Here is a 22,370-nt window from a genome sequence, read left to right as displayed (position 1 = left end):
AATGGGGAAGACAGGCCAAATGGTTTTTATGCAGAGATCTGGCTTCCTCCCCACTTGAACTGCTCTAAAAACCATCTCCTGTTGGTCAGCCAAGAGCAAAATGCAAAGACACTCCTCACTTGTTTTATTGTCCTAGTTTTGACACTGCTGCCTATTCCCCCGCATGGCAAGAGTGGGCAACTTGGAAAAGTGCCTCCTCGTGCCTAACCCAAGAGCGGTTACTGAAGAGACGAAATTTAGGTTATAGTCAGTGAAGCAAAACATTCCACTTACCCTCTTTTCTCTTGCTCACCAGATTGCTGCTGGGTCAAAGCAAGAAAGTGCTACCCCTCTGCACAAAAGGCTTTTAACAGTGGGAAGGAGCAGCTGTGTAAAGACAGGCGACCCATTCTGGAGAGGGACTTTTGGGGTCTGTGTCCAGAACCCAGCGCACTAGCCCAAGCACATTTGAATACAAGAGCCACAGGCAGAGGCAGGAGGAGCTCACAGTCCCTCAGCAAGCCCAGCTCAGGTGCCCTCACACAGACCCAGGGGGGTTTCCTAGAAGCACAGGGCTGTCATGGACCACAGAGGTGGTGTGTCTCTGGCAGGTGCCAGGCACACACAGTAAGCCTAAAACACCACCTGTATGTCTTCTGAGCTCCAGTCCATCCCAGAATGGAAATATTCGGGGTCGAAAACCCGACATGAAGCGTCTATCTAATCCCAGAAGCGCATGTTGCCTTGACAAAGCATAACCAAGCTAGAACAGGAGACACCCAGCAAAAAAAATGAATTTATGGTGTTTGCCAACCCACACACACAGAGAAGGACATACAGATAGAACGTGCTTTGCTCAAGCACAATCTCTGCGCCCTGCCTGGCCTTTCTCAGGCCTTTCTCTGCAGAACAGCACAGGGCACAGAACAGGGAAAGTCCAGCAAACTTGTTGTCAGCGGCCAGACAATCACAGTACCCCGACATCATCAGTCCGCCTTTCTAGGGAAGACCACGGAGGCCATGCAGAAGGAGTCTAGACTGCTTAGACAACCAGGGTACCCCAGAGAGCCCCGGATGAAAGGTAGCCCCAAAGAAATAAAAACATGTCCTGGCAAGGTCAACAAACTAAAGCAGGGGGGCAAGAGGAGCTGAGGCAGAAGGATTCAGGGTAGGGACAGGGCATAGATTGGGGAGGTCGCAGACAGAGCAGGATCCAGGTAGGGGCGTGGCCAAAGAAACGGGGCGGAGTCAGGGCGGGATCAAGAGAAGGGCGGGGCAAGATTGGGATTAAGAAAGGGGCGGGGCCAAAGCAACGGGGCGGTGATAGGGCGGCAGAGACGTAGGGGCGGAAACACGGTGCGTGTGGGCGGAGACAGGGCGGGACCAGGGTAAAAACTGAGCGTGGATTTGGAGAGAGTGGGGCGGGGGAGGAGCCAAGGGCGAGGGAGCGGGAACACGTGTGGGGCGGGGTGAGGGCGTGGTCGAGACGGGGCGTGGCTTAGAGGACGTGGCCAGACCCGGGCCAGGTCGGGCATGACCCGGGGCCGCGGACTTTGGCGCCTTCTGCTGCTGGTGTTGGAGCGGCGGTGCCTGGGTTGCAGCGAGCCCGAGCCGCGGGCCGCCATGGCGCTGCGCGCGGTCATTTTCGACCTGGACGGGGTCCTGGCGCTGCCCTCGTTCGCCGGCGCCTTGACCAGCACGGAGGAAGCGCTGGCGCTGCCCAGGTACGGGTACCCGGTGCTGCTGCAGGGGGCCGCGGACGGACGAAGGCGGCTGCCCCTGCCTGGTCTCTCCGGACGGCAGTGCCGAACTCCGCGGGTGCTCCGGTGGCCTCCGGGGCCCCGAGCCCTTCCTGCAAGTAGGAAAGTGCAGGCCGGGCCGCTCGCTGCGGGGCTCGCTGTGCCTTGACGCGGCTCCGGGCGCGGCCTGCCTTGAGAGGGCACGAAGCGGTGCCTGGCATGGCCTGGAAAGGTCCGGAGACCCTGTCAAATGGCCCCGAGGACAGGGGGCCGCCGGGCGTCGTGCCTCCAGAGCCAAACCATGCGGCTTGGTTGGTTTCAGCCTTTGGAAGGAAATAAGCCTCGAGCTGAGAAATGTCCAGAAGAAGCAGGCCCGGATATTCTGGGATTACTAATCTGAGTGTATTATCCCCAAGATTTTCCTTGTCCTTCCTTCCTTCCTTCCTTCCCACCCACCCACCCGGCGGTGGTCAGGGGTTACTCCTGGCTGTCTGCTCAGAAATAGCTCCTGGCAGGCACGGGGGACCATATGGGACACCGGGATTAGAACCAACCACCTTTGGTCCTGGATCGGCTGCTTGCAAGGCAAACGCCGCTGTGTTATTCTCTCCAGGCCCCTTTTCTTTCTTTCTTTTCCTTCCTTCCTTCCTTCCTTCCTTCCTTCCTTCCTTCCTTCCTTCCTTCCTTCCTTCCTTCCTTTCTTTCTTTCTTTCTTTCTTTCTTTCTTTCTTTCTTTCTTTCTTTCTTTCTTTCTCTCCTGCATTTTTTTTGTTTTGTTTTCTACATAGAAGCAATGTTCATCCCTATACACAGTAGGAAGGGACACCGGGCTGGATCGATAATACAGTAGGAAGAGCACTAGCCTTCTATGCATCCCCAAATCCGCTATGAGTAACACCCTGGTCCCTGATCTTTGCTGGAAGGAAGGGAGGGAGGGAGGGAGGGAGGGAGGGAGGAAGGAAGGAAGGAAGGAAGGAAGGAAGGAAGGAAGGAAGGAAGGAAGGAAGGAAGGAAGGAAGGAAGGAAGGAAGAAGGGAGGGAGGGAGGAAGGAAGGAAGGAGGGAGGAAGGAAGGAAGGAAGGAAGGAAGGAAGGAAGGAAGGAAGGAAGGAAGGAAGGAAGAAAAGAGAGAAAGAGAAAGAAAAGAAAGATCTAACAACACCTAAGACTCACTTATAAATTACTGGCAACAAAGAGATAATGGAGTAGTAGGGGGACTTTGAGAGCTCAGAAATTCTTGCCCTGATTAGAATATTCTAGAACATTTTTGTAACCCCAGGGCTAATGGGACTTTTAGAAACTCTATAACTGTATGCATTATGAAGACTAGGGCACATGCATGCCAAAGCAAAGGGAACTCAAAATCTAGAATGGAGTCCCCCAAGTTAGTTGACCTATAGCCCACCCCCTTTTTCTAGAAACAAAATCACTCAATACTCCCTGAGAAATATACCTTCAATTTTTAATAGTCCTTTTTATTTTTATTATTATTATTGGTTTTGGGCCACACCCAGTGGCGCTAAGGGTTTACTCCTGGCTTTGCACTCAGAAATCATTCATAGCAGGCTTGGGGGAACCATATGGGATGTCGGAGATCAAACCCATGTCTGTGTCAGGTGGGCCCTCATGCAAGCAAAAGCCCTACATCTGTGCTACCACTCCAGCCCCTGAATTTTAGTTTTTATTTGTTTTGGAGCTACAACCTGTGGTGGTCAGGTCACTCCTAACTCTGCACTCAAAAATTACTCCTGACAGGCTCTGAGGACTCATAGGGATGCCAGGCTCCACCATGTACAAGGCCTGCCCCATTGTGCTCTCATCCCAGATTCAAGAATCTTGGAGGTTTTGGTCTCCCAGCTAGCCTCTCCTGCCTGACAGGACCCCCATTTTGTCCTGCGGAAAGTGGCTCTAGCCAAGCTTTGCTGGTGGAGCTCCAGGGTACTGGGTTGGGGGCAGGATGGGGGTGGCAGGCAGGTGACACCTTGGCTTTGTCTCACAGAGGTTTCCTGATGGAAGTGTTCCTCAACAAAGGCATTTCAGGCTCTGGTGCCCGCCTTCTACGGGGTGAGATCACCTTTTCCCAAGTAAGTAGGCCCCTATCCTCACGGGCTATAAGGCCCCAAAGGGCTGGACTGTGTGTGCTGTCCCAGGATATCCACTCTTCCCAATACATATACCAGACACCAACTGGACGACTGAATGTGGCTTTGGGTCCACCCAAGGGACCCCCACCCCAATGGCCAGGAGATTCCTGACATCTGGGTCAGAAGGTTTCACCCTTGAGCACTGCTCACTGTATGTCTGTGTGTTTGTCTATTAATTTGGGGCACACTGGCTGTACTCAGGACTGAGTCCTGGCTCTGTGCTTAGGGGTCACTCCTGGCCGACTCAGGGAACCATATAAAGTACCAAGGATCCGACCCAGGTCAGCCGCGATCAAGGCAAGAGCCTTGTGCTATCTATCGCTCCTGCCCCAGCTCAGTATGTGGGTGGTAAAAGAAATAAAACAGATTCATGGGACGAGAAGGATACTCCAGGGTCTAAGGCACATACCTTGCATCTTACTGACACTGAATTTTGATCCCCACCACTGCACAGGATCCCAAGATGTGCCTGGAGTGAGTCAGCCCTGAGCACTGCTGGGCATGGCCTAAAAACAAAACCAAACTAAGATTTTTAAAATGCTCCATGCCCCACTGGGTTCCCTTAGATACAACTACCCTGCACTCCCATTAGACACCCCTTAGCCTGAATTATACCCTGCAGGATAGAACCATGTGAGTGTCTTCCAGGTCCTGACACCCCTTCCCACTCCCTGCATGCTCTTTGGAGATTCAGGCTGCTTGTGGCCCCGGGCGCTGCAGCATCAAGTCTGTTCTCTTACCTGGTGTCTGGGCTCACTCGTATTCGTGGCAGCAGGGGGTGGCACAGTGTTAGGTGGTGTGTGTGTGTGTGTGTGTGTGTGTGTGTGTGTGTGTGTGTGTGTGTGTGTCGCACAGTGTTAGGTGGTGTGTGTGTGTGTGTGTCGCACAGTGTTAGGTGGTGTGTGTGTGTCTGTGTGTGTGTCTGTGTGTCTGTGTGTGTGTGTGTGTGTGTGTGTTCTGGTTATGATGCTTCTGGGACCAGGGGCTTCAGTGGGGCGCATGCGTCCGCCCCCTGGTGGTGAGGAGTGGTGGTGCAGTGCGCACGCTCCTTAAATTTGCTGTGGTCACACTGTGTCACTCACTACAAGCTCTGTTATAGTGCCGGTACCAGACAGCAGCACTGCTGGAACCACACATGGTGCATGTGGACAGCCCCGAGGGTTCGAACTCATGACCTCAAGATTGCAGGGCAGGTATCCCTTGTTATTGAGCACTCCTGTACACAGCTCTATTCTCAGTGCTGTGTAATATACTCCCTTGTGTGAACATGCTCCAATCTGTCAGTTCAACTCCAGATGCGGAATGGGGTAGCTTTTTGCTTGGAACTCTTGGGTTTTTGGGAAGTGGGCACAATATCTGATGGTGTTCAGGGACTATTCCTTTCTATGAATCGCCAGAAGTGACCCCCTAATGGAGCTCGGGAGACCTATGCAGTACCTAGTATCAAATTTAGGTCAGCCACATCCAAAGCAAGCACCCTCCCCCCTGTGTCCTAAAGACTTTATAAAGTTCTGCTCTGGTTGCTGTCACCATCTCACCTCCTCTGGCAGGCAGGTTTTCTGGGGCTGCCTCAACCCAGGTCACCACAGGCAGTTATCCCCTCTGATTCCTGGAGACTCCAAGCTTGGGATTCAGAGAACAGGAGCTTTTGGCTACTACTTATGGATGCTGCCCCCCACGTCCTTGGGGGCCTCCATCTCCCTGTACTCTTAAGAAGGCCAGAGCCATAGCATAGTGGGGAGGACTTTTACTTTGCATGTAGCCAACCCAGGTTCGATCCCTGACTTTCTATAGGGTCCCTGAGCACCGCTCAGGAATGATCACTGAGCAAAGGAGCCAGGAATAATCCCTAAGCATTGCTGGGTTTGACCCTCCCCCCATAAAAGAAAGATGCATCATGTAGATGGAGACCCAACTGCCCCAGCCCCTCACTCCCAATGCTTCCTAACAGCCTGAGGGGTGAGGCTTACTTTCTGCTTTTGGAGGGATAAAGTACAGCTGTCACCCCCTTGTGGGCCTGGAGGAACTGCTGCTGGGGACTTGGGCACAAAGTCTCAGTGAGCACTACATGAGGTGCAGAACGACTGGGCGCCTGCCCCCTTCCTGTTCCAGCTGAGTGGCCACAGCAGTGACTATCTGTCTTTCTGTCTGTCTCAACAGTTCATTTCTGTCCTGGAAGACGCCTACATGAAATACCACCAGGCTTCGGGCAGCAGAAGCCCCAGGACCATATCCAAAATCATGAGCAAGGTGCTCTCAGAGAGAACCATCAACTCCCGCATGCTGCAGGCAGCACTGTCACTCCGGAGACAGGGTGAGGTGCCAGAGCAAAGTGACCCTTCAATGCCTCCAAACCATGCCCTGGGGATTCCCAGGGCAGCCTCAAAGGGGAGCGGGGCAGCACACATGCCCCTCCATTGGTGACACCAGTGCTCCCGGCTCTGGTGCTCAGCGAGCTTTGTCCTCCTGTGGCCATGTGGCCTGTCAGCTGCTCACTGAGTGGAGATGCCCATTTACACTTGGTCAATGCACCCCACGCTCCATGCTCTCCGGCTCTCATGGGGCTCACAGGGCCTCTGAGACAGGGCCTGGCCAGGACATGCACCTGCTGCAGCAGCACCAGGGCTGACAGCTGAGCCACCAAGTCACTGCCTGCCGCATGTGAAACTCTGGGGCTTTGAACTTGTGATCAGCAGACACTGAGCTGCTCTCCCATAAATCCTCCTCCCTGCTCACTTTTTTTTCCTATGCACTTTTTTTTTCATTTGTTTGTTTGCTTTGGGGTCACGCCTGGTGGCATTTAGAGATTACTCCTGGCTCTGTTCACAGGAATAACTCCTAGTGCTCAGGAGACCCTATGGAATGCTGGGATTGAACCCAGGTCAGCCGCATGCCAGGCAAATGCCCTTCCCACTGTGCTGTCGCTCAGGCCACTCCTATGCATTTTTTCTGATTTATGCTCAGTGGACTCTGGAGGTTGAACCCAGAGGTGAGTCCTGAGCACAGAGCCAGGTGTAGCCCAGCACAAACAACAGCAAAATGCTGCTTGGGTCCTTCTCAGCCACTAGACCTGTGCTCACGGAGGTGGGAGGAACCTCTAGCACACACTCACTCTCCCGTCTATGCTAGGGTCGAAGGAAGACTCTAGTAAAAATGTATATTCTGGGGCCAGAGCGAAAGCACAGTGGGGAGGGTGTTTGCCTTGCACACAGCCAGCCAACCCAGGTTCAATCCCTAGTATCCTAGGGCCTAAGCCTGCCAGTAATAATTTCTTTTTTTTTTTTTTTTTTTTTTTTTTGGTTTTTGGGCCACACCCTGTGACGCTCAGGGGTTACTCCTGGCTATACGCTCAGAAGTTGCTCCTGGCTTCTTGGGGGACCATATGGGATGCCGGGGGATCGAACCACGGTCCGTCCTAGGCTAGCGCAGGCAAGGCAGGCACCTTACCTCCAGCGCCACCGCCCGGCCCCAGTAATAATTTCTGAGCACAAAACCAGGAGTAACATCTGAGCACCTCTGGGTGTAGCCCAAAGCCATAAGAAAAGAAAGAAAAAGAAGAAAGGAAGGAAGAAAGAAGGGAGGGAGGGAAGGAAAGGAGGAAAAAGAAAAGGAAAGAAAGGAAGGAAGGGAAAGAGAAGAAAGGAAGGATGGAGCCGGAGAGATAGCATGGAGGTAGTGTGTTTTCCTTGCGTGTAGAAAGACAGTGGTTCAAATTCTGGCATCCCATATGGTCCCCTGAGCCTGCTAGGATCGATTTCTGAGCGTAGAGCCAGGAGTAACCACTGAGCACTGCCGGGTGTGACCCAAAAATAAAATTAATAAATTAAAAAAAAAGAAAGGAAGGATGGATGGAAGGAAGAAATGGAAAAAGGAAGGAAGAAGGAAGAGAAAAAGGGAGGAAGGAAAAAGGGAAGGAAGAAAAAATGAAAAAAAGGAAGGGAGACAAAAGGAAGAGGGAAGGAAGAAAGGAAGGGAGAGAAAACAGGAAGGGAGAAAGAGAAGGAGGGAGGGAAAGAAGGAAGAGAGAAAAAGAAAAAAACGAAAGAAAGGAAGGGGGAAAGGAAGAAAGGAAGGGAGATAAAACAGGAAAAGAGAAAGAAAGGAGGGAGGGAGGGAAGGAAGGGAGAATAAAGAAAGAAGGAAAGAGGAAGGGAGGGAGAGAAAAAAGGAGGGAAGGAAGGAAGCACACTCTTTCCCACACGTGCCCACTGGGGAGCTGAGTTTTGGGTGTCAATAGAAGTGGGGTCCCCAGTGTGGTCTGAGCTGAGCTGGACCATCAGTCCTGCCGTCCCCCAGGCCTGGTCACTGGCATCCTCACCAACAACTGGCTGGACGACAGTCCCTACCGCCACAGCCTGGCGCAGCTGATGTGCTCCCTGCGGCCACACTTTGACCTGCTTGTCGAGTCGTGCCAGGTGGGCATGCTCAAGCCGCAGCCCCAGATCTACCAGCATGTGCTGGACAGCCTGAAGGCCAATCCCAAGGAGGTAATGTTGCAATCCAAGGGACGGTCGAGGGGAGGGGGGCATGGGACCCAGCGACCAGGGGCTCAGTTGCCTCCCAAGGGATGCTCAGGACTTTCTTCACCCTAGAAAGTTCTTCTGGAAGTAGGAACCTCAACCCCTCTTGTGGCCATGGTGGTAATTGAGCATGATTGATTTCTGTGGACACAGAAGGAACTGAGGCAGAAACAGAAACAGGGCTGCAGAGATAGAATACAGCAAGGAGGGCTCTGGCCTACACGCAGCTCAGCTGGCTCGATCCCTGCTACCAGATCCCAAAGACTGAGCACTGCCTTGAATCATACCTGAGCACAGAGCTCGGTGCAAGCCCTGAGCACTGCAAGGTGTTAAAAAAAAAGGTTATTAAAAATAAATTTTTAATGTAAATTTGTGGGGGCCGGAGTGATAGAACAGTGGGAGGGCATTTGCCTCTATGCGGTTGACCCAGGTTCGATCTCCGGCATCCCATAGGGTCCCCTGAGCCTGCCAGGAGTGATTCCTGAGCGCAGAGCCATGAGGAACCCCTAGCTGCCAGGTGTTGTAAGGGCTCCACTGCTTTAATCCAGTTCCAAGAGAGCAGGTCTGAAGCAGGGTTGCTGTGAAAATGAATAAACCAAGACAGACACATGGGAGAGGGATGAAGCATGAAGTCAGGGGCCTTCCAGCCTTGTAGACTGGGAATGTGCCAACATAACATTCCTCTGCAATCTTTATAGTCTGGGATCCATCCACATGTGGGGGAGGGTTGGGTCACAGGCTCATCAAGGGGTGAGTGAAAGGAAGAAGGAGCACAGTAAAAATGATGTTAGAGTGGCAATTGTTGTTTGCATAGGCCCACCAAAATATGAGGGACATGGAAAGAAATAACCTTGGCCTAAATACAAAGAGACCCGACCCCTGAAGTTTCCTGGCACAAGACCAACTCTAGGCTCCAGGCGAGCTAGATCGTCTAATCCAAGACACTGTCTGTAGTGCCAACACACTTTTATTTTTCACACAGTCTCTGTTGTTGGTATCATGTTTCTGTATTAAAGATCCTGGAATCTTCATATCCTACATTGAAGTCAGGATGTGAAGCGTCCTCTCGTTTTACCTCACAATCAAAGGGCAATGCAGGGAGCCCTGTCCTGTAAGCAGGTCGTTGTTGTTGTTAAGTCTTCTCAGTGTTAAGGGAAGTCTCTTTTGAGCAGGTCGATGTCTGAGCAGTGTAGGGTCTTCCGTGGTAGAGGATTGGTTCCAGGTGATGTTATAGACCAGCCTGGATGTTTTGTGGATGGCTTCCCTGGTTCAGGGGTGAATGGAAAAGGCCCTTTCCTCAGAGGTCTGTGCCAGGTCGTTATGTCAATGTTCAGGGTGTAAGGTCCCTTTGCACTACAAGATTTGTGTGTTCCAGTCTCTATTAGATAGGATCTTATTTGTATGTATAGTATTTTCCCATTTTAATGTGCCTATGCAAAAAAGAAGCAAATGCCACATGGTGTTATTGGCTCATATGGGGGCCATAAGAACAATTCCAATGATTCCCATGATATGGTTCAATAATAAGCATTAAACTGGGGGACTCTTTCAGCAAAATTCCTTGTTAAACAGCTCAAAAAAAGAAGACAAAAAGTGGTTAGAATCGTCACTGCATAAGACAACATTTAGTAAGAATTATAGCTGTCAGAGAAAGAACACAAAATATTCTAAAGAAATACGTGTTCGTTTTATGTATCTTGAAACAGTTTGGGGTTGTTACACACAATGCATGGCTTTGGTCTGTGATTAGGATTGTATACTACTGAAGTTAAAAAGAGTAATGTAGGTTAGTGAAGTTTGGGGAGGTTAGAGAGTTAAGGAGTAAAAAAGAGCTTTGTAGGGGTGTGTGAAAGGGCAGAATAAAAAATGAATATTCTGGATACGCAAAACATAACATAAGAATAAGGAATACTCTTAACACATGAACCGCCCCCGCGCGGTTCTGTAGTTTTTTGGATGCATAGGGAGGAATTTCTCACCCATACCCCCCAGGGCCCAATTAACCAGGTGTGGCCCTGAAGACCTGCCTGGTATGGGGGAATCTTGTTCCCCTGGACTAAGTGGTCAGCCCAGGGGTGTAAATAGTATCTTTATTTTATAAAACTTTAACCTGCAAAACAAAAATATATAAAATAATTTGAGCTGATTTTTTAATCAAAGGTGATGTCTGGATTAATGGCTACCATGAGCACGTTTTGCAATGCATAGCTTTTCGAAGCGGGCTTTGAAGCAGGACACAGCAATGCTCAGCTTCAGAGACACACAGAGACATAAACATGGGGCTTAGCTTGTTATGACAGTGTTTGCCGAGGTCAGACGCAACCCCTTTTAGGGAGCCTCGCGCCCCTCCTGGGGGACATGCCCCACTATTTGAGAACCACTGGTGTATAGCAATGAAAACCAAAACCTGAAACTAGAAAAATGTACATTTTTGTTGATTTTATTTTGGGGCCACACCCAGTGGCATTCAGGGCTTACTCCTGGCTCTGAGATCAGAAGTTTCTCTTGGCAGGCTTGGGGATCGAATTCAGGTTGGCTGCATGCAAGGCAAATGCCCTCCAGACTGTGCTATTGCTGGGGCCCCTGGAAAAATGTGAATTTATAAACCCTGTCCTATTCCTCTCAGCCCACAATTTGCCGTCACAATGGGCTGCAACGAAGTCAATGTCTAGGCCATAGAGAGAACACAATGGGCAAGTTTTTGGCTTTGCACACAGCTAGCCTGGGTTCGAACCCTGGTTGGTTTTATTTTCTGCTCCCTTTACTGCTGTATTACGGCTATTTTGACCTTTTAGTGCACGCTGGCATTTCCCAGCTGGATGGTCATGCTGTCCCGATCAACTTACCTCCTTTCTTAGTCTTCCTGCAGTGTCCAAACTTTCAGGTTGAATCCCGACAAACAGGTCTTGGCTTCTGTGATGCGCCAAGAGCCCCCAGAGGTAGAACTGATCCCTCACTGCAGCGCCCCATGGTGGCCACTGTTGGTATCGCAGTGCATCATGTCAGTGCTGCCATTGCTGGAGCTAATGTGTTGCGTGGCCATGGGCATTCAGGTCGTGTTTCTGGACGACATGGAGCTGAACCTGATGCCGGCCCGCGAGCTGGGAATGGCCACCATCCTCGCCAGTGACACGGACTCTGCGCTGAAGGAGCTGGAGAGCATCACAGGGATACAGGTGGCTTCTTGGGACACCGGGGGTCAAGAGGGAGGGTGTGTGTGTAAGTGTGTGTATATGTGCGAGTGCACACGCTCGTAGGATATGTGTTGTGTGTGCACAGAGGGGAGGGTGCGTGCCGTATGTACATGCCTGTGTGTTCATATGTGTGTACATTTGTGTGTTCATGTCAAGAGGGAGGGTGTTTGAGTGTGTCTATGTTGCATTGTGAATGTGTGTGTGCATGTGGAGAAGGGGGTGAACTTATGCATGTGGAGACTAGGGGTACATCGCTCTCAGTCCCTACCTAGGCTGGACTCATTCCCTGACCCTGACCCTGTGCCCTTCTCTGCGTAGGGCTACGGAGGAAAACTCAGGTATTGGAGAAAAATACCTTTCAGAGGTGCTGGAGCACAGTACCTAACGCTTAATGTCTGTGCTTTCCCTCTAGAATGGTTTACACACACAGACACACACACAAAAATGCACAGACTCACAGATGCACAGACACACAACATACACACATACACAAGCACGTACGTACACACAAATACACATAGACATACAAACACACACACACCCATGAGGGCTCTGCAGAGGCTGCTGGTCTGTGCTCACCTCCCCAGGTGCTGGCTCAGCTGTGTGGCTTTGTGGAGTGCTCCTGATGGAGCATAGGCAGGTTGTGCCAGGCCCGATCATGAAAGGCTGCAGTGAGCCAGCGCTGGCCAGCTCCCCGTGGGTTTGCAGGAAAAGGGGACATTGAGTGTGGACTTCAGAGGGTACAGGGGATACTCAGTGTGGACTTATGAGCTCTAGGGGAGTGCTGGGAGGTGGGGGGACAAGAAATCCCCATTTCCTATCTGAGGTGCCAAGCTCAGTCACATGAAGACAGACAGATGTAGGGGAGGAGAGGTGGGGAGACTTGGGACACTAAGAAGGGCCCGCCTGACTCAAAGACACGGAGGGCTGCCATGCCATGTCCAGGGGTTCTGCTCTCCCGGAGATCGCCGGGTGGAGACCTGGAAGCCAGCCCAGGACCCTCATGCTCCTGCTCCCCTCCTTCTAGCTTCTGCACATGGCCTCCCCTCTGCCAGCCTCCTGCCACCCTGACCATGTGAGCCACGGTTATGTGTCTATCAGGGTAAGTCGAGCCTCCCTGGAGTCGGACTCAGGTGGGACAGCTACACTCATACGCATGCACAAATGCACACACAAACGTGTACATGCATGCATACACATATGCACAAGCAAACGTGCACCTTGGAGCCCCAGCAGCAGTGAGCAAACTCGTGACCCGGCCTCTCCCACGGCAGTCAGACTCACCCCTGCATTCATTACAGCATAGCCCCAACATTTCTAGGGTGGCTCAGACCCTGGGGCATCTGCTGGGAAGGCAGAGCCACTCGGCGGTGGCAGCCTGCAGAACCAGCAGAGTTAGCCCAGCGCCCTCCGTGCTCCCTTCTCTCTTCCACAGCCGGGGATACGCCTGCATTATGTGGAAATGGGCTCTGGCCCCCCAGTGTGCCTGTGTCACGGGTTTCCTGAGAGCTGGTTCTCTTGGAGGTACCAGGTAAGGGGCCCCAACACCCCTATCAAGGAGGGGGAAGCAAGGGGGAACCCAGCACCACTGAAAAGCACTGCAGATAATGTTGTTTGGCACACGAACCATCCAGGCTCCCTAAGCACCACCAGTCAGAAGTAAGCCATGAACACTATCACTGTGGCCCAAAAGAAATCCCCCCCAAAAAAGGTGCCTAAACCAGGCTGGAGTTTGAACCAGGTCAAAATTCTGAGTGCATGCAGGGGGCAGTTCAGTCTCCAGCATCACAGGAATCGAAGAGTACTGTCAGCATGACCCTTGAGCACTGAGTCAGGAATAGCCCCTGAGTGTTGTTAGGTGTGGCCCAAATAGCACCACCCCTTCACACCCCCAAAAATAGAAGTGAACTCACATAGTGGGTGCCATCAGACCCTGACCCCTCAAGGATGCTGGAGCAGGAGATGGTACCCCCTTTGCAGATGGAAAAAGGGTCATGCTTTTAGAGGACTTTCTAACAGCTGTTGAGAAATTTGTGTTTTTTTTTTTTTTTTGGTTTATTTCAGATGGGGTTTTTGTGTGTTTGGGGCCACACCCAGGGTGCTCAGGGGTTCCTCCTAGCTCTGCACTCAGAAATCACTCCTGTCAGGCTTAGGGGAACTTATAGGGTGCTGGGGATTGAACCTGGGTTGGCTGTGTGCAAAGCAAATGCCCTCCCCACTGTGCTACTTCTCTGGCTGTACCAGGAAATCTTTGAGCTGAAGACACTGAAAGAGGATGACACTAGGTCCCTGAGGTCTGACCCGCACACCCCTGGCCAAGAGCTTGTCTACATAGTGCCCGTAGCTCGGAGTCCTGGAGGAAGGGTTTGCAGAGCGGACTCAGGGCCAGTGAAATTGTCTTCCAGATCCCTGCTCTGGCCCAGGCCGGCTTCCGAGTGATCGCTGTGGACATGAAGGGCTACGGGGACTCGTCTGCTCCCCACGGTAGGTGCCGGCCACTGCGCTGCCTGTCTGCCCCCCACCCATTAGTGCTCTTGACAAGCCTCTCCTGCTGAAAGCCAGTGTCTGTCCTGTGGGGCACTGTCCTCTATCCCACACACTAAACGACCCTCAGCCACCGCTCACAGGCTTTCCTGATGAATAGGAATGGGGATACACCAGCATCCAGATCTTTCTCTGCATCCCAACATGGAACTCTGGCCCCAGTGAGTTATCAATATCTGGAGCCAGAGAGACCAGCCAATGGATAGATCCTGGTGGATTCTATCTTCTCTGAGGATCTCCCTAGCACTGCTAGGAGTGATTCCTGAGCACAGAGCCAAGAATGAGTCCTGAGCAACATTTACACACACACACACACACACACATACACACACACACACACACACACATACACAACTAGGAGTGATTCCTGAACATATTACACATACACATAAACTTACACACTCTCAGGGCCAGAGAGATAGCATGGAGGTAAGGCGTTTGCCTTTCATGCAGAAGGTCAGTGGTTTGAATCCCGGCATCCCATATGGTCCCCCGAACCTGCCAGGAGCGATTTCTGAGCATAGAGCCAGGAGTAACCTCTGAGCACTGCCAGGTGTGACCCAAAAACCAAAATAACTTACACATTCTCATGCCTTCAGTGTAACCCCAATATTCAGCCCCCAAGCAGGCATGGTTCCCACGGATCTCACATGTAATGACACCTTAAGCACAGGGACTGAAGTGCCCCGTCTCTGAGAACTCAGTCCTGCCATAGTCCTTTGTCACATGTTCGTTCTTCTCTTTCATGTTGCAGAAATAGAGGAATATTCCATGGAGATGCTATGTAAGGTAAGAAGGGCCCAGAAGGCACCAGGCCCAGGAGAGCAGTACCCCCGCATTTGGTCTAAGTGTTCTGGTAGACACAAGAGCCAGAACCCCAGGGAGGCCCCTAAATGCAGTTGTGCCATACGTCACCCCCGGGGTTCTCCTGGGGCAGATAGGGTGTCCTCTTAGCAGGGCCAGGCTGGCACTCAGCTCTCTGCCCCCTGCATATGTGCTAGACCCCCTTCACATGTGATGGGAAGTACCCCTTCACATTGGGACCCCCTCATTCTGTGTGTGATCATATGAACCCTAACTCTTGGGAACCTGAAGACCGAGAATGCTGCGTCTTTGGGTGGGGGAGACACAGGGGCAAGAGATTTCTTTCCTGGAGGGACAGCAAACGGGAAGAAGTTCAGACCTGGCTGGAAAGCAGGTGTGATGTGTGCGTCTCTCTTGTAGGACATGGTGACCTTCCTCGATAAGATGGTAAGTTCTGCCCAACCCCTGGAATTCAGGGTCATTGTGAGCCTTCACTGGCCAGAGGGATGGGCCATGAGCAGGTGGGCAGGACCCCAGAAGCAGATACTTTGTGCTCGGAGCAGCCCAGGCATCAGCTGCTGTCCCCCATGAGAGAGGAGCCTCTGTCTTTCACCCCAGATCCACAGCCTGCACCTCAAGAACATGAAGGGGAAGTCACAGGTCACAACAACAAGCCTGGGGCTACCCCAGAGTCTGCCTGGGGGGCTACCATCCTCACAGGGGCTTATGAAAAGGGGGGCCCTTGTGACTGAGGCTATCTCAGAGTCTGCCTGGGGACTACCATCTCCACAGGGACTTATGAAAAGGGGGACCCTTGTGGCTAGGGCTACCCCAGAGTCTGCCTGGGGGTTACCATCCCCACAGGGGCTTACAAAAAGTGGGACCCTTGTAATGGTGCCCTTTGGCAGCTCAGGAGAGCAAGGTCCAGGCACAAAGGGGAAATTCTAGATGCCAACTGGGCTCATCTGGGGCAGAGAGGATTCCCCAAAGGGGCCTGTCATTGTCCCTTGATGATAGAAAGGCAGGTGGGGATGGGACTTGTTACTGGCATATGCGGGATCCTGAGTCTGAGCCCCAGCTCCCTGGGTGTGACCTCCAATAATTCATAATTAAAGGCTAAGACTTTTTGGGTCGGAGCAGGAACACTGTAGAGAGGGCATTTGCCTGGCATGCAGCCAGCCTGGGTTCAATTCCTAGCATCCCAAAGGGTTCCCCAAGCCTTCCAGGAGTAATTTCTGAGTGCAGAGTTCATAGGAGCCCCTGAATGCTGCCTAGTATGGCCCTAAAACCAAACTAGCCAAACAAACAAAAAGCTGAAATCATTTTTATTTAAGGAAGGGACCCCAGCCAGTGGCCTCGGGCTCAGAAAAATCCAGGAGGATGTGTGGGTAGCAGGTGGGCAGATCCCTGGATTGAGAAGGGGTCCTGGGAGGTGCTGGCTCCCAGCCCCCCTCTTTGTCCTCCCAGGGTCTCGTCCAGGCTACATTCATTGGTCATGACTGGGGTGGCGTGTTGGTGTGGAATCTGGCTCTCTTCTACCCTGAGAGAGTGAGGTATGGTGCCCCAGAACTAGGATGGGGATATGGGGCACCCCAGAAATAGGACTGGAATATGGGACACCCCAGAACTAGGATAGGGAGAGAACCAGGACAGGGAGATGGGGTACTCCAGAACCAGGATGGGACTATGGGGCCCCTCAGAACCAGGATGGGAATATGGGGCACCCAGAAAAGGAGATTCCCAGGGAGACACCCTGGACACCCCAGAACCAGGAAGGGACAGACTTAGGAACAGAACTCTGGGACCAGGTTTCAAGTTGGGACAAGTTTCATTTACACACAGCTGACCCAGGTTGCCTCCCCGACATCCCCTATAATCCCCTGAACCCCACCAGGAGTGACCCCGGAACGCCAGGTGTGGCTGCCCCAAATACAAAGAACCAATGAGGCTCATAATGGAGCTCAGCTGTTTGGCCCTGAGTTCAATCCCTGGCACATCCTGCATACATGCACACACACACACACACACACACACATGTGTGTTTACACATAGAAAAAAGCAAGAACGGAACCACCTAGGATATACTCAGGTCTTCACTCTTTGTCCTCGGCAGTCTCCAGTTCCTCCTCTTCTCTCAGATGAGATGACAGTTGGGTTATTTTCTGTGGAACATTTGTGCCACCCTCAAGGGCTCCAGGATCCTCACAGGGTCTCTCCCGCAGTGCTGTGGCCAGCCTCAACACCCCCTTCGCACCGGCCAAACCTGACGTGGACCCCATGAAGAAGATAGAGGCCAATCCCATGTTCGACTACCAGCTCTACTTCCAGGAGCCAGTAAGTCCCTTTAAAGAAGGGATTGTCCTGCCATACCTCATCTCTGTCCCGGTCCCCAAGTTTCACCATCTTTGTCCCCTCATGGCCAGGGGACAAAGGGGGGCCTTGTTCAGGGCCAACTTTCCAGATGGGCAATTTTCAGTGAGATGACTCTAGGCTCTTCCAGGTGATACCTCCCACCACTGTTTGGAGGGATCTCTGAAATCGTTTGGGGTTTTGTGTGTGAGTGTGCATGTATGCTTGTGTGTGTATGCATGTGTTGAACATGTGTGTGAGTGTGTGTGAGCCATGTGCTTTGTGCATGTGCCTCAGTGTGTGTGTATGTGTGAATATGTGTCAGTGGGAAACTGAGCAGTAATCCAGAACTTTCCTTCAGTGGTCCAAGGCTGAGGGCTCGAGTTGAGATTACAGACTTTTACTCTGGTGCCAAGAGCATGTGGAGAGATGGGGGCAGGCTTTAGGGTGTCTACCCTGTGCCACCAAACCCCAGGTACTTTCAGATGTATCAGGTTTGGGGACATGTACGATTATGTCAGTGCTCCCCCCCCTCTTTCTCTGGGGTTCATGGGATCATGCAACTCAGGGGTACCTAACCTGGGAGACCCCCTCCGTCCTGCCAGTACCTCTGCCCTCGTCAGTAGGGCTCTCACTGCTCCCCCTGGATTTCATCTGAGTCATCCCCAAAAGACCAGAGATGTAAAATCTGTAGGCTCTGTGGTGGAAGGTTCAGCATCCATCTCCCATGCTACATTGTCCCCTTAAGCACTGCCAGGCATGTCCCCCAAAATAAGTGGGGGCTGTTTGTAAGGGGGATGGATAGGTGGGGATGATTGACTGGGTCTGGGGCCTTCTCTTTCTGTTACTGTTGCGCCTGTGGCCTCCAGCTACTATATGGCAGTGATGAGCCATGGGTGTGAAAAGCACAGTTAAAAAGCACTGGCCCAGGGCTGGAGAGATAGCATGGAGGTAGGCATTTGCCTTGCATGCAGAAGGTCAGTAGTTTGAATTCCAGCATCCCATATGGTCCCCCAAGCCTGCTGGGTATGACCCAAAAAACAAAAACAAAAACAAAAAAGCACTGGCCTTGGGACCAGAGCAAGAACACTGCAGGGAGGTCATTTGCCTTCCCTATAGTTGACCCAGTTCAATTCCCAGCATCCCATAGGGTCCCTGAGCACCACCACCAGGAGTGTTCTGTGGGGGGATTTCTTTGGGGCTGTCCCCAGCAATGCTGGGAGGACCCTGTGGTACATAGATTGAACTGGAGCAGGGAGAGCTCGTGACAGGCATGTTTGAACATGGTGAGGGTCTCACCTTAGCCACTGTGCTCTCTCTCCAGCCCTGCAGCCTATTTGGGGGTATGTAGTGCCCCTCCCAGCTCTTCCCAGCAACCCTCTGGCCCCTTTCCTTTGTCTCAGCTGAGCAGAGGAGATTCAGGAACAGACCACAGACGGCGAAGCATGGCTGGGGTGCTAGTCTGGCCCCGATGACCCAGATCAAAGGTTCCCCCTTTGTGACAGGCATGAGAGTACAGAAATTCATTCTCTGCACTCTGCAGAGAGGGAGTGGCCTACAGGAGAGGCTTAGAGTCCTGATGGGATGGACACACGGACCTTCAGCACAAGAAGCTCATTGCTTCTTGGTCTGGTCCTGGTCTGGCTTTGGGCTTGGAAAGGTGGGCGCAGCTGGCAGTGGAAGGAATTGGCTCCCCATGGCTCCCCCTTGTTCTCGCAGCTGGATCTCAAATCTGAGAAAAGATTCAGGTTTTGGACCTAAGGGCAAAGCCTCTTGACAGGGAAATTGTGGAGGTGCGAATTAGTGACCACCACCCCCCCCAGGACAGGAAAGGCAACCCCTAAGTGTTGCCAGGTGTCAACAAAAAGAACTACCACAGTGTCAGGACCCCCAAGAGCTTTAGGCCCACCCCATCAGCTGGGGCTTGTCAGCAGGACCAGCCAAGGGGCCCCTCGGAGGTTGCTGCCAGTCTGATTGTTCCCCAGACTGACTGTGGAACCAAGTCATTTCTGTCTCTGGGCAGGGAAAAGATGAGCCTCTTCTAAAATGCAGGGCACACACACACACACACACACCTCAGTGTGCTAGAGTTATCTATCAGGCCTGGGCGGGGAGTGTGCATTTTCTGGGCAGGGAAAAGATGAGCCTCTTCTAAAATACAGGGCGGGCACACACACACACACACACACACACACACACACACACACACACACACACACCTCTCAGTGTGCTAGAGTTATCTATCAGGCCTGGGCGGGGAGTGTGCATTTTCTGTTTGTTTTTTTACTGAGAAGGAAGATTTGGGAGGAACTTTTTTATTGTAACACTGTGATATACCAAGTTGTTCAAAATGCAGTTATTTCAGGCATTTAGAGTTCCAGCCCCAGTCCTGCCACTGGTGTGTGACTTTCCCTCCACCAGTGTCCTCAGTTTCCCATCCCAGCCTGTCCCCTTGCAGATACATACACACACATAAATTTACTTCCTATTGTGTGTCACAACACAAAGGCAAATGGAATGATCAAGATGTGGATCTACGCAGGTTCTTTGTAATAATTGTTCCCTCTTTCCTGGGAGTGACTGAAGTCAGTGTCTGAGGGTTTCCTGGCTGTGACTGAAGCTAGCTGCTGAGCTTCTGTGTCCCTGTTCAGGCTCCCTGAGCTCTGTGGTTTGGCTTCTACGCAACATTCCCATCAGATCTTCTGGGATTCCACTGAGCTGATGCTACCAGGAAATTGTGAGGTGTTTCTTGCACTGTGAGATCCAGGATCTGGGACAGTTTGGTGGCTTGGTGGTTTCATCAGGTTCAGTTGTGGAGCCATAGAAATCAGATTTCTGAAAGCTGGAAAGATAGTGCAGCAGAGAGGGCATTTTCCTTGCCTGCAGTCAACCCAGGCTTGATCCCCAGCACTCCATAGGGTCCCCTGGGCCTGCCAGGAGTGATCCCTGAGCACAAAGCTAGGAACAAGCACTGAGCATCTCTAAGTGTGGCCCAAATACATGGCTTACCCCGTAGAAAAGAAGATCTGTTTCTGGGGGGTGGACTAGTTTCTTTGCTGGAAATACAAGGAGGAGTGAACTGAGTTTGAAAGGCTTTGGCAGGCATTGGCAGCTTCCAAATGGGGCCTTGCTCAGGTTTAGCTGGATTTGGCTGAATGCATCTGTGGATTCTGGAATAGGTGCTGGGGTCCCTTGTCCCTGCCTCCCCTCCATCTGGTTCCCCACAACTCCCCAGTCAGGAGGGCGTTTGCCTTGCACTCGGCAGATCCAGAATGGGCCCGGATTCGATCCCCGGCATCCCATATGGTCCCCTGAGCATTCCAGGAGTGATTTTTGAGCACAGAGCCAGGAGTGACCTCTGAGTGTTGCCAGGTGCCAACAAAAATAAAGAACTACCATAGTGTCAGGACCCCCAAGAGGTTTAGGCTCACCGGTCCCATGAAGGGAGTAGGGTCCTATCAGTGCTAGGGGGCGCCCCAGCTCTTCAGATGGCCTGGCCATAATCCTAGTTTAGATCCATACCGGGGGCCCTTTGGACCTTTACTCAGACTGTTTGCTGTCTCCCCTGCCTGTCGGGGGAAATAAAAGGTGTTTTCTTCGCTCCTAGTCAGACTCTTGGCCTTCGACCCCCAGGCCACTCCCACACATACAAACATACACTCACACACACATATGCACACAGCCAGGCAACACATGCATGCATATATGCACACACACACATGGTGGCCACAGGGTGCCCTGTGAGAAAGTGGGGAAAAGGTGGCTTTAGGAGGCTCTGGGCCCCTCACCAGCACCATGACCACCATTCACCCACAGAACACCAGGAGGTTGAGCTGGCTGGACTGCCCCAGAGCAGAGACTGGGACTAATAAAGTCCCTGATACCAGAGGTGGCCCCCATCCTGACCCACCCACTCCCAGAAGAGAAAAGCTCAGCCAGAGCCCATAGTGGGACCTTGTAGTTGACCCTCTGGCTCTGCTCGGAAGGTGGATGGGATAGAACATGGGGTAGAGCCTTGAGCTATTGGGGAGACAGGGTTTCCCTCCACTCCTATGGCTCCTTGGGAGGTTGGGGGTTTAGTTTCCGGAGAGGCCAGCCCAGAAGGATGGTGAGGGCTATGCCACTGCAAGGCCCTTCAAGGGAGGACTCCCAACTCTGTTCTCAGGGCTTACTCTTTGTTCTGTGCTCAGGAATCACTCCTGGATTAGTAATCAGGGCTCACTTACAACTGTGCTCAGGGGTCACTCCTGGCTTTGCACTCAAGGCCACTCCTGGGTAGTGCTAAGCAGATCATAAGAGGTGAATCAGGGTTGAATCAGGGCCAACTGTGTACAAAGCCAAAACTTTCACCCCTGTGCTCTCTCTGCAGCCCTAGAGTTTATTTTTGGCTTTGGGGCCATGCCCCACAGTGTTCAGGGCTTATTCCCAGCTCTGTGCCCAAGGATGAGACTCAGGGTGGAGATCAGGGAACCCTCTGCGTTATCAGGGACCAGAGCTGGCCAGGCTGGATGTAAGCAAGGCCTTCACCCCGAGCCAGTTCCCCTGCATGGGGCTTATCAGAACTGTCACATTGAGGTGGCCTTTTTTTGCAAACTCTGACTACCACCCACACCCACTTTTGCTGGCCTCACACATGTCAGCTTGATTCCAACTAGCACCTCTGAGGTCCTAACTTCTCCCACAGCCCACAAGTTACTGCTGCCTGTTCATGTACCTGAGTTTAATTTCAAGGAGGTTTGATTTGTTTGTTTTTGCAATCCTCTGGCCACTGCTGGAGATTGTGCCTTGGACAATCATGAACATGGCATAGGAGCTGGAGGGGCTGGAGGTCTGGATAGGGAGAGACTGCTTCCCCCTCCCCACTTGGTTTCAAATGTAAAAAAAGGGTTGGCTGGGCCCCAAGTGGGAACTGATCTCAGGAGCTGGAACTTCTCCCAAACACCACGTAGAGCTGTCATGGCCTGGCAACCTACTTCTGGGTGTGTATGGGACAGAAAAACAGGAACACAAACAGTCCCCTGAGGCTGGACCCATAGCATAGTGGGGAGGACATTTGCCTTGCACATGGCTGACCTGGGTTCAATCCCCGACATCCCCT

General features: G+C 52.2%; 1 protein-coding gene across 1 annotated transcript in view; it reads left to right on the top strand.

Moving 5' to 3' along the window:
* The first annotated feature begins 1,525 nt into the window (after positions 1-1,525).
* Positions 1,526-22,370, top strand: part of EPHX2 (epoxide hydrolase 2) — a 29,569-nt gene continuing 8,724 nt past the window's right edge. The window contains exons 1-12 of the mRNA XM_049771427.1: positions 1,526-1,703; positions 3,717-3,801; positions 6,022-6,175; positions 8,158-8,348; positions 11,435-11,557; positions 12,603-12,677; positions 13,011-13,106; positions 13,981-14,059; positions 14,874-14,908; positions 15,344-15,370; positions 16,391-16,476; positions 17,146-17,257. Coding sequence (XP_049627384.1) covers positions 1,603-1,703; positions 3,717-3,801; positions 6,022-6,175; positions 8,158-8,348; positions 11,435-11,557; positions 12,603-12,677; positions 13,011-13,106; positions 13,981-14,059; positions 14,874-14,908; positions 15,344-15,370; positions 16,391-16,476; positions 17,146-17,257 — 1,164 coding nt within the window. The 5' untranslated portion in view covers positions 1,526-1,602. The remainder of the gene's footprint in view (positions 1,704-3,716; positions 3,802-6,021; positions 6,176-8,157; positions 8,349-11,434; positions 11,558-12,602; positions 12,678-13,010; positions 13,107-13,980; positions 14,060-14,873; positions 14,909-15,343; positions 15,371-16,390; positions 16,477-17,145; positions 17,258-22,370) is intronic.

Source organism: Suncus etruscus, chromosome 4, assembly GCF_024139225.1.
Source record: "Suncus etruscus isolate mSunEtr1 chromosome 4, mSunEtr1.pri.cur, whole genome shotgun sequence".
In the NCBI taxonomy this organism is placed as follows: Eukaryota; Metazoa; Chordata; class Mammalia; order Eulipotyphla; family Soricidae; genus Suncus; species Suncus etruscus.
This window is presented reverse-complemented; position numbering and strand designations above follow the sequence as displayed.